This window comes from Malaclemys terrapin, chromosome 3, assembly GCF_027887155.1.
Source record: "Malaclemys terrapin pileata isolate rMalTer1 chromosome 3, rMalTer1.hap1, whole genome shotgun sequence".
NCBI classification, from domain to species: domain Eukaryota; kingdom Metazoa; phylum Chordata; order Testudines; family Emydidae; genus Malaclemys; species Malaclemys terrapin.
Window position 1 is genome coordinate 141,597,313 of NC_071507.1, and position 12,350 is coordinate 141,609,662.

The 12,350-nt window shown below is 41.1% G+C and overlaps 1 protein-coding gene across 3 annotated transcripts in view; it reads right to left on the reverse strand.

Annotated features, from left to right (window-relative positions):
• ORC3 (origin recognition complex subunit 3) overlaps positions 1-12,350 on the reverse strand; it is an 83,378-nt gene that overhangs the window by 43,081 nt on the left and 27,947 nt on the right. For all 3 annotated transcript variants that reach the window (XM_054021403.1, XM_054021404.1, XM_054021405.1), the window contains 5 exons: positions 11,369-11,505; positions 7,722-7,881; positions 6,679-6,792; positions 4,182-4,315; positions 3,692-3,755 (listed from right to left, as the gene is read on the reverse strand). In XM_054021403.1, coding sequence (XP_053877378.1) covers positions 3,692-3,755; positions 4,182-4,315; positions 6,679-6,792; positions 7,722-7,881; positions 11,369-11,505 — 609 coding nt within the window. The remainder of the gene's footprint in view (positions 1-3,691; positions 3,756-4,181; positions 4,316-6,678; positions 6,793-7,721; positions 7,882-11,368; positions 11,506-12,350) is intronic.

The window sequence follows — 12,350 nt, forward strand, 5'->3', positions numbered from 1 at the left end:
CCTTTGACTCCTGGCACACACTCTTTCTCTCCTGACAATCTCCCACATTCATTCTCTGCGACTTCAGCTTCCATGTTGATACCCATCTGACCCCTTAGCCACCCATTTCTTGTCCTCATCTCTTCATTTACCTGCAGCATTCTTTCAACTCTCCCACTCATCAAAAAGGCCATTCCCTTGAGTTGGTCTTCACCAAGCACTCCTCTCTCTCTGATCTTTCTGTTGCTGAGTTCCCCTTCTTGGATCATCACCTGGTCTTTTTCAGTGTCATCCATGAGCCCTTCTTCCCATCTTGTCACTCAGCATTTCAGTAACTTCATCCATCAACACTAATGATTTCTCATCTACTCTCAGCCCTCTCCACTCTGCCCTCTCTTCCACCAGAGTTGTTTATTCTCTGCATGCTTCACCATCTTCCACTTGCTTTTGTCCCTCTCTCCCTTCACAGTGTCTGCCCTACTAACCCCTAGTGCTGACTCACCCCAATATCTGCTGCTTCTGCTCTTACACTGCAGAGCATCTCTGGCAGAAATCCTGTGACCAGGCTGACTTCCTCCAATACAGATATGTTCACTACTCTTCAGATTTGCCATCTTCCTAGCTAAACAGCTCTACTACTCCAATTTAACTGAATCCCAAGCCTGCAATTTCAGTCACCTTTTCACTATCTTGGACTCATTCCTCAAAGCTTTCCTTCCTCCATTTCTATTCTCTGCACAGGATCTTGCTGCTGTCTTCCAAGAGAAAACGGACAAAATAGGACAGGGAACTTCCCCCTCCCCTCAGCATGCCTCCTACAATTCTCTCCTCCTCCCATCACAGAAGCATGAAGTTTCTCGTCTGCTATCCTCCTCTAACCCCTCCACTTACCCCGGCAGTTACCCGATCCCATTCCATCCCCTGATCTCCCTCTCACTCACTCCCTTAACTGTTCTCCTTAACCTCACTCTCCTCTGTCTCTTTCCTTTCAAATACAATCACTGTTCCACTGTACTTGATTCCACTTGCCTCTCCAACTATCGCTGCATCTCTCTTTCTTCTCTAAATTCACTGAACATGTCATCTATAAGCACTGTCCAGTATTCCTCTCTTCCAATTCCATCCTAGACCCTCTAATCCAGTTTCTGCCCCTCGTACTATGTTAAAACCAGTTTGTTAAAGTCTCTAATAACCTCTTCCTGGTCAAAGCTCAGAACCAGTACTCCATCTCCTCCTCTTTGACAAATGAGCTGCCTTCAACACTGGCAACCATGCTCTTCTTGGCGTCTTGTCCTCCCTTGGCTGCTTCCATGACTCTGCCCTCTCCTGGTTCTCCTTCTATATCTCTAATCACTCCTTTAGCACATGCTTTGGAGGATCCTCCTCAACTGCCCTCCAACTTTCTCGGGGGTTCCACATGGTTCTGTCCTCAGTCCCCTTGTCTTCTACTCTCCTTCTAAGCTTTATCTCTGCAAACACAAATTCAACTTCCAATGCATCTCCATGCTGATGACCACAGACCTCTACTCCGGATCGGTCTCTCTACTCCGGATCTGTTGCCTTCTGTGCAAATTAAAATCTTGGCCTGTACCTCTGATGTTTCCTTTTGGATGTCTAGCGGTCATCTCAAGCTCAAAATTGCTAAAATAGAGTTCTTAATCCTCCCTCCACATCTCCTTTTTCTATCACTGTGAACAAAACCACCATCTTGCCTGTCACTCGGGCCCATAGTCTGTGCATCAACTTCAACTTAGACCTCAGTCTAGGTCCTTACATCCAGTCTGTTTAAATTTTGCTATCTCCATAACATCTTTAAGACATGGCCTGTCCTATTCATCCACACAGCTAAAATTCTAGTCCATCCTCTCATCATTTCTAATCTTGATCCGTGCATATCCCTCACTTTGGTCAGGATGAATGCAATCTTACCCTGCTCAGAGCCATCCAGAATGCTGCTCCATAGGTCATTTTTCTAGCGTGTTGCACTGGCTGTGTCACCTCTCTCTTTGGATCCCTCCACTCATTTCATCTTCTTTATCACCACATCAGACATAAGCTGCTTGTCTTCACTTTCAAGGTTCTTCATGGCCTATCCCTACCCTACCGATCCTCTCTCATCCTCACTTCCAACTGGCCCATGATGCCAGCTTTCATTGCCCACTTACTAAATTTTCAAACAAGCGCCTTTGTGCTTTCTCCCATGCTGCCCCTCATACCTGTGAGGATCTCCCATAAACAGCTGCAAAGCTACCCTATTATCCACCTTCAAATCCCTACTTAAAACTCTCCTTTGTCCATGAAGGCTACAAAAGACTTGACAACAGTTTTCACTGCTGGTATACTGATACCACTGCCTATCATGCTGTGGTTTCATGAGTATCCTGTGGTCTCATGAGTATGGTCTCAATATTTCCTTGTACTCCCGTCTCCTGTCTCATACTTAGATTGTAAGCTCTTTGGGGCAGGGTCATCTTTTTGTTCTGTGTTTGTACAAACGTAACATAATGGAGTACTGATCTATCACTGGGGCCCTTAGGTGCTATATTAATACAAATAATTAATAATTTAACTTTGGAATGAGGTGGTATATCAGCCCAAAGGTGCTGAGCAGATCAAATGTCACTCAGTCAGGGAAGGCAGCGTAAGGCCTTCACTAAGGCATGGCAAGGTCTTCAAAAGTCCATATAAAAATGTTTTAGAGAAACAGATTATATCCCTTCAAAAGTTCGGCTAGCAGCCTGGAGATATAGTTAGCTTACAAGTAAACCTTGTCGCTCCCTTATGTACTTGTAATCTTGAACACTTTATTCAATATATTTTAACATGATTTAGCCCCACTAACACTGGCCTGCAAAAACGTGTTAAAACGGTTTAATCCTGAAGTGATTTTAAAATGTTTAAAACTAGACTGGAAACTAAAAATGCACATTTAGGCAACTAACAGAAATGCTGATCCTTGGATTTTATGGCAGCCTAGGTGCTGTCTTGGTAGGAAAAGAGCATACTCAAAATGAGTACAGGATAAACTAGGTCTCCTGAGTTAACATTTCTCTGTAAAACAAATTTTTATGCTTATGGCAGTGTGAGAGTCATGGCTACACCTACAACAGCTGTAACATTTACTTACACTGTCACTTATCACTTATATCTAGCTCATTTTGTAAAACATTTATATTGGACATGCATCTGAAGATTTTAAAAGTGCTTTATAAATTAAGGCCCCAGTCCTGAAATTCTGTTTAGCGTGAGTGAACACTTTGTATCCATAGGCAGTCTGATTGATTTTAATGGAGATCTACACAAGGTACACGAGCCCACATATGGAACAGCCTGCAGGATAATTATTCGTCCCTTGTTCTGGCAAACACTCCATTGAGTTTCATGGTTTTTTTTGCCTGAATAAGTAGTAAGAGTGGGTCCTAAATAATTGAGCCCCACAACCTCCCTGGTAATTATTTTACCCATTTTACAGATGGTAAACTCAATGCACAGAAAGGCTGAGGGACCTGCCCAACACACCACAGAGTAGAATTGGGACTATCATGTAGATCTAAAGCCCAGCTCTCAAATCATTAGACATGTTTTAGGATATCTACAAAATGAAAGATGCTACACAGAACCAAGTTCTACCTTAGTTTTCTATCCCTTTTCATACAAAAAGATGGGGGTTTTGGAAGGTTGTTCCTATCCCCCAAATGATTTTACACTTTACCTTTAAAAAACTGTCTTCAGTCAGAAGTGCAATTTGTTTTTCTGAGACTTGACTTTCCACATATCTGAAGTAAAAACCAAACAAAAATATTGGCATAATATAAAGTTACACAATACATAGTTTTAAAAATGGTGGTGGTCAGTATTCTGTTGGGTCTGTGGCCACTACAAAATCCTGCAGTTTAAGTCCTGGGTCTGCCATAACTTCTCAACTGATTAGATCCTTTGTCAAAAGAATATGTTTCTACACGAAGGACAAAAGGAAAAAATGGATCTTTCAACAGAAGGATTTTACAGCAGATTTTACACAAAATAAAAGCTGCATTCTTTAGACAAGAGATTAAAGAATTTCAGAAGTAATTCACAACTGTCCCTGTTTTGTGTAACATACGCACATGTAATTACACATTTCACAATGCTGTATTTACAAGTATTTTTTTAAAAAATGCTCATTGAATATAGGACTTTCAAAATATTTATTTCTCCTTTACCTTCTAAAAGATGGCAGGCTTCGAATGTTTTCACACTGATTGTGAGATAAAGAATTTACTCTCTTCTTAGCTTCCAGGAGCTGGCAGCACAACACACTGAGGGGCTGGGAATAGAAATGCTCCACAACAGACAGCTGAAAGAGACAATGCAGTAAAAACCTGTAATATCTATGCAGTTTACTCTCCTTGCAGTGTCCTAGCATTTAAATAAGCTAAGCAATTTATTAACAATTGCTAAAATGACATTTATTTAAAAATTTTAGAGTCTACTCAGTCAACACATCAGATTACATTAATAATCTTCTACTTTCCATTGTCACTAGAGGTGGTTGATTATTATTCAATGAATAATACAGGCAACCTCATTTTGCCATTTTCTGCTGCCCATATCATTCAGTCAATTGCTTTTTGTTTTATATGAGATCTATAGCTGCTCAATTATTACTTGATTTATTTATTCTTTGAATAATAGCAAAATTCAGCAATTACGTTAGGTATTACATAATTTGTTGGGTTATGTGACCAGGCCCAACCTCACAAATGCCAAAGCACCAAGTAAAGAGTGTATCATTTAAGGCACAAACGTTAGCTAGAATGCATTAAATGAAGCAATGGAACAAGACAAGATCCCACATTTCACATATCTGATCCTGTAAACATTTACAAATGTGCTTAACTATGCTACTTTGAGTTGCTCCACTGACTAAGTGTGTAAGTGTTTGCAGGTCTGGGGCCTTACAGTATAGCAGAAAACATAGGGTTACCATATTTCAGCGAGCAAAAAAGAGGACGGGAGAAGCCCCGCCCTAGCCCCGCCCCTGCCCCTCCCACTTCCCGCCCCCCCTGACCTCCCAACCCTCCCCCCGTTCCTTGTCCCCTGACTACCCCCTCCTGGGACCCCTGCCCCTAACTGCCCCCCAGGACTATCTAAGCCTCCCTGCCTCTTGTCCCCTGACTGCCCCAACCTTTATCCACACCCCCACCCCCAGACAGACCCCTGGGACTCCCACGCCCCATCCAACCACTCCTGCCCCCTGACAGCTCCCCCCCAGAACTCCCAACCCATCTAAACCCCTCTGCTCCCTGTCCCCTGACTGCTCCGATCCCTCTCCGCACTCCTGCCCCCTGACAGCCCCCCCCAGAACTCCCAACCCATCTAAACCCCTCTGCTCCCTGTCCCCTGACTGCTCCGATCCCTCTCCCCACTCCTGCCCCCTGACAGCTCCCCCCCAGAACTCCCAGCCCCCTACCCCCCCGCTCCTTGTCCCCTGACTGCCCCCTCCTGGGACCCCTGCTCCTAACTTCCCTCCAGAACCCCACCCTCTACCTAAGACTCCCTGTTCCTTGTCCCCTAACTGCCCCCTCCTAAGACACCCCCCCCCAACTGCCCACCAGGACCCTACCCCCTACCTGTACCCTGACTGCCCAAAACTTTCTCCACTCCCCTCCAAAAGCCCCCACCCGTTTCTTGACTGCCCCATCCAGAACCTCCCTGTCCCTTCTCCTGCCCCCCTTACCCTGCTGCTCAGAACAGGGTGTTGGGCTCTGTGCGAGCCGGACACGTGGCTAAGCTCCCCAGCACAACAAAACCCAGTCCCTGGCCCTGCACAACAAAACCCGGTCCCTGGCCCGGACCGGGTTGCAGGGGAGAGCTGCCCTTGTATCAGCACAAAGTGCTCTCGCTCCCGTTTTGCTACGCTGCATGGCAGTAACCGCTCCCAGTTGCAAAAGGGGAGGGCTGCACTTTGTGCTGAGACACTTGCTCAGAATGCAGGGCGGAGCTCCTCTCCAGCTGCTCCGGAGTCCAGCCCGGGACTTTCCTGCAGCCCTCCCAGCCACTCCGGGGGAGGGGGGAAATCCCGGACATTGTGAGTGCTTTACAAATTCCCCCCGGACGCTATTTTTAGCACAAAAAGGAGGACATGTCCGGGTAAATCCGGACGAATGGTAACCCTAGAAAACATCCTTCTGACTCAATGCAATTTTTCTGAAAGACTGCACCACAGTCATTCTGGGGAAAAAAAAAAAAAAAAAAGGTAGTAGTACAAAAACTGGGCAGGTATATTGAGATGGAAAGCTTTTTCCTGTCAGAAAGTTCTTTACATGATTGAAGTTTTTTTAGTATTAGCATGCAAAATTGAAAGAATCAAAGAATACCTATAAAATTAATACATACAAAATTTGTTTCTACCCTTTCAGGTAGATTCTCTTTTTTTGTTTCTAATTTTTTATTCATACGATTGTGCCACAGAATAAGCGGTTTCTAAACTGCCTTCCCACAATTCCTGCTAGCTTCCCAACAGCTTTCCCATTTCCAAAAAAACCTATCTAGAGACCTGATTTCAGTTATAGTATTCAATGGGAATTTTGCCACTGACTTCAATGGGAGTAAAATCAGGCCATAAAAAACTGAGTACAAGTCTGCCGCCAGGGAGTAATCCCATTGCATTTTCACCACCGCCTATCTGTAATTGAAATTCGTCTTACTCCTGCTTACCTGAAATCCTTTGATAAAGTTCTGGACAGAGAAATCATGGTACAAAAATATGTTGATTAGAACTTGCAACACTTTCTCACTTAGTTTAAAGGGAAACTGAGTTGTCAGAAGTAGCTGCAGGAGACAAAGGGAAAAAAATTATTTCCTTGCTAAATGTTACCAGAATAGATTACATTTCAAGGTAAATGTAACTGCTAGTAGCAACAGCTAATTATAATAATGTTCCTTCTTGAATATGGAAATAGCAAAGCAGAGTTTGGTTCAACTCTCAGAATGTGCTAAAATTAAACTATATTAATCAATTAACGCATGTAGTCATCTTCAGCCAAACCACATTTATTTCCATTGCTGCAAAAACACACACACTTATTTAAAGCTTATGATTCCACCACATCCTGAACTTTATATTGTCTGATTTTAGTTATGTTCAAACTTGACATTAATTTTACCCATAATTTTTCAAATTATGAATGATAGAACAAATATTATAGCAGGTTTCTGGGACAAAACTACTTTCTGCAAGCATATGCAATAGTTCTGCTGGCACTCTACAAATGCATTCCACTGAAATCACACGAGCAAAGTGTCTGCATGATGGGACCTTAGATTTGGATAATTCTGCTCATTTTCAAGGGGCTGCAGAATTCACATTAGGTGCAATATTCAGTGTAAATATAAGCTATGTGAAGCCATCCCTATTTAGAACTAAGTGAATCTTACTTCAAAGCAGCACTATAATAAAGGGGAGTGAATGAAAACCATATAGTTGTGTGTGCATGAACGTTAATACAAACAAGAAGTGAAGATACGTACTGAATAATTTCTGAATGTCTCCAACACGTGTGAAAAGGAAACTCTCAACATATGTAAGTGAGCTTAAAGACATGGGTATACAGAGACAATATTCAGAACATGGCTCTCAAGAACAGATCCCACTTTAAAAGCTTCACACTAGTCTACTTTTAAAGCATAAGATGCTATGTATACATACGCCATACTTGTACACATCTATTCCCCCCTCATTTATCTAGAAATGGAATTACCTTGTCAATTACTGTAGCCAGGTGCTCCTTGCAGGAAAGAGACTGGAAAAGCTCTATACACAGCAGAGAAGAAACAGAGTGAGGAAGTAACCTGTGGATGATCATTGGAGACGTGGCAATTCCAAAAATGAGTACAAGAGGGAATTCATGTATGTGCTGACTAGACCACAAAGTGGGGAAGGAAAAAGAAAACATAATAGTTATGCGGGTTTCCCCAGCACCACAACCACAAGGCAACACAGTATATTCCCAATACAGCACTACTCTCAAAGGTACAATGTAAATAGACAGCTACAACTGTAACAAGATGAGTTTTGATCTGGGAAGAAAATGAAAAGGGTAGAGCGGAAATTATAAGCACCCAAGGAAAAAAAAACAAATCAAACTGTATCCTGAGGACCCAATCTTCAGGAAGATGCTTGTAAAACATCTGCTTTTAGTGTTACAGTACAGGAAAGGTTCCCCTTTGCTAGTTTTACCTAGCTGAAAAATTCCAAAATATAGTCTTCTAAATATGCCTTGAAATTATTTTCATTTCTAAGGAACAACTTTAATAAATAGTGTTGAAAGGCTCACATGGATAAAAATAATTAAATGGTGAATGAAATTATTATTTATTCTTTGAATTGCAGTAGGACCTAAGGGCCACAATCATAGATCAAAGCCTGATTGTTTTTTGTGATTATACGGTGTCTAGCACAAAACAAAACAAACAAGAGCCCCAAGACTTTAAAAAGTGTTGTAGTTTGCTTAAATAAAATAAAATAAAATAAAAAAATAAAGCAAGACATTTAGAATTGAACTTACAAGAAACCCAGCTTTCTGAAAGTATGGAATGCAGTTAGATAATTCAAACAATTGTAACTTTCCACCCACATTAACATCCTGAGATGAACCAGAAACAACATTATTCATCTGAATTCCGAATTGCCGTATCAGATCTGACCGAAGTCCCTATGTTCACCAATCCTATCTGATAGCAACGAACAACAAATGCTTCAGAAGAAGGGGATAAAGTGATCCATAATTGACATTTACACAAATTAGAAAGACAAGGTGGGTGAGGTAATATCTTTTATTGGACCAACCTCTGTTGGAGAGAGACAAACTTTCAAGCTACACAGAGCTATTCCTCAGGTCTCAGAAAGATACTCCGAGAGAAGAGCTCTGTGTAGCTCAAAAGCTTGTCTCTCTCACCAACAGAAGTTCATCCAATAAAAGATATTACCTCACCCACCTGGTCTCTCTAATATCCTGGGACCAACACGGCTACAACAACGCTGCATATTTAAACAAATTAGAATTAATTTCTCTCATAGGAATGCTATCTCCTAGAGAGTTTTGTGTTTGTCTTAGTATACGTCTTAAAGAGTCTATATTCCTTCTGTGGGTGAAATCCTCTCTCCCTTGACTTCCTCTTGTTTTTATCCTAGCATATCTGTGATTAATAAATATAATATATGAATAATAACACACACCTCTTTTTAAAATCTAACTAGACTCTTTGCCTCAAAAACATATTGTGGCAGTGAGTTCCACAGTTAATTATTTGTGGTGTAATTCATGTATCTTTAGCAGTTTTAAATGTACTGCTTTTTAATTTCACTGTTTATCAAGTTGTTCATGTGTTACGAGAAAAGGAAAATTGGAATGCCCAAATAGCTCTTTCTATATATACACACGCAATAAGTTTTAGACCTACTATACACTCACTCACTTGTTCCTTCTCTAAAACAAACAATCCTAAAATGTCTAAATTTTTCTTTGTTTTGGAATTTTTCCATTTCTCTTATCATTTTTGCCCTCTCTGGATCTTTTCTATTTCTAGTTCATTTCTTCTGACATGTGATGACCAGAACTGAGCACTGTGTTCAAATGAGGGTCTATCACTGCTTTATACAGAGGTATAGCCTCTTCCCTTTTCTAGTTTCATGTTATCCAAAACAGTGTTATACAATTTAACACTGCCCCTTAAAGTTCACCAATATATTAAATAATACTAGTCCCATTACAGATCTTTGTAGCACCCCACTACTAACTTTCTTCCCTGATGAAAATTGACTATTCCTTCTTTTTGTTCTCAACCTCTTAGCTAGTTTTCAACCCATGACAGGGCTTCAACTCTAATCCCATAACTATATCATTTCCTTAGCCACTTTTTAGGAGGGATTTTGTTGAAGAATTTTTAATCAGTCTTAAAAAGTTATATATAACATCTGTCCCTTATCTACTATTCTGTTGGCTACCTCAAAGAATTCTAACAGATTGAAGAAGTAGGATTTTCTTATGCAGAAACCATTTTTTTTTTTTAACTTTATGTCATCAAGATGTTTTAACTCCATCTTTAGTATCAGGTAAATTAGTTTGTAATAACAAAGTAAAGTGCATTTGTCTAATTCCCAGGGACATCCCCAGCACATTCTTTAAAAGATAAGGCACAACACTGACTGACTTCTAGTCCAGCAGTACAGTACCAGATTTTAAGGAAGACAACTTTTAATTGTACAGTTATTGCACTGACGCTAGACTTCTTCTACGAGGGTCTTCCAGGGGGTACATCAACTCATCTAGATATTTGCCTAGTTTTACAACAGGCTACATAAAAAGCACTAGCAAAGTCAGTACAAACTAAAATTTCATACAGGCAGTGACTTGTTTATACTGTTTTATATATACCATACACTGAAATGTAAGTACAATATTTATATTTCAATTGATTTATTGTACGATTACATGGTAAAAATGAGAAAGTAAGACTTTCAGTAACAGTGTGCTGTGACACTTTTGTATCTTTATGTCTGATTTTATAAGCAAGTAGGTTTTAAATTGGGTGAAACTTGGGGTACGCAAGACAAATCAGACTCCTGAAAGGGGTATAGTAGTCTGGAAAGGTTGAGAGCCACTGCTCTAGCAAATCACAGGACAAACATCCAAACTTATCTAGTGCTGGAACCCTCCCACTCAACTTCAAATATGTGACCTCAGCTATTCCGCATTAGACAGGCACCATGACAACAACCACCCCTTCAAGACTTCAGAACACTGGAAATTAGGTAGTATTCTAACAGTTCATCATTTCTACTGCTAACAGTGCTTGTTTTCCACTGCCTGCTCACCTGCACCACTATTGCTATTCTCAAAATTTCTGATTCAGTTTTCCATCCTCTCCATGTCCTTGTAAAGGGATACTGCATGTCCCAGGATTTTACAATCAAGAAGGGATATGTTGTAACTCCAGAGTTAGCTTGGGTGATCAACAATGAGAACCCTGTTTAGCCTAGCCTGGATCTCAGCAGCTGTATTGAGAAGCTGTACCCTTACTGCTGTTGCACCCCCTCAACCACAAGTGTCGCTAGGACTTCTGGGGGCATATCCAAGGATTCTTTGTGCTGCATTTAGCTGAGTCACTCTACAATTCTTTTCCAGTGAATTATGGAGAACCTCTCTGTCCTTCTGGGCATATGGGGAGAAACACTGGAGAACTATCAGCACTCAAGTGATTTGGCCTGCATTCTCATGGCATAGTGGGCAGGTTACCACCCCAAGCAAAAGTGACACCTGAGCTCCAGCCTTTAATTTTATGGCAACAACTAGAAAAAGTGGAAGGGAGTAAAAGAGCACCAGTCCAACACCTCAGGGCACATTACCTGCTGATAACTATGAAGTCCTGAAGTACTTTTGTTGTGAAACTTTCCATATCCTTGAAGATAACCACAATTGGAGGAGATTGCCAGTGCCTGGAAGAGGAAGTTATTTTTTTGCTTGGAGTTTCAGAACCTGTTTTCTTCAAAGCCATTGTCCATATATTATAAAACAGAAGTTGGGAAAATACAAAGTAAGTCTCTTGTCTCCCATGTTATAACACTATTACCACATGGACAACTTAACCAAAATAAACAAAATTAGCTGTGTTTAAGGAACACATGGTACTTCTCTAACTGTGTACATCACCACTGTTCCTCTCCTGTGACCTAAATGAAACAGCTATAACAGAGAGTAGGTTAGAAAACTATTCTTCAACAAGGGCCAATATGGCCCTTATCTCCACAGAGCCCTCTGGTGTGGTTCCACTGGGCAAAGGGAGGGACAATTTGGGATGGGCACACAGATTTGCACCACTTCTTGTGAAGATCACAGTAGCAAGTCAGGCATGCCTGGGAATTGAAAAGGGATGAAACATCCTCAGTTGCACAGATTCTTTATTACTCTGCTTGAGGGGCTGTGCTAACACCATAAAGGCTATTCCAAATTAGGTTACAGCAGAATCTGCATCATGACTTCCCAGCACTGGGAGCAGAGAGTAGGATTCTTTTTCCTCCTGTCCCTCAGAAGATCTCTCCTGTATCTCAGCTGAGATACTCAAGCTACTCGGGCTGGTTGCTGGAACATGGATATTTAGGTCCCAATTTAGCAGAGACTTAAGCACATGCTAAAGCCCATTTCTATTCAACAAAGCACATAAATCCCACTGAAGTCAATGTAAATACAAAGTAATAAGGAAAATTATTCTATGCTTTTTTTGTCCAATTACCCAGTAGGAAACCAGAGGAGACCCTCAGAATCTCAATAATTTTGATAAAATATTTGTGTTCCTAATTTTTAGTTTTTCAATAGTGAGAAAATATAAAA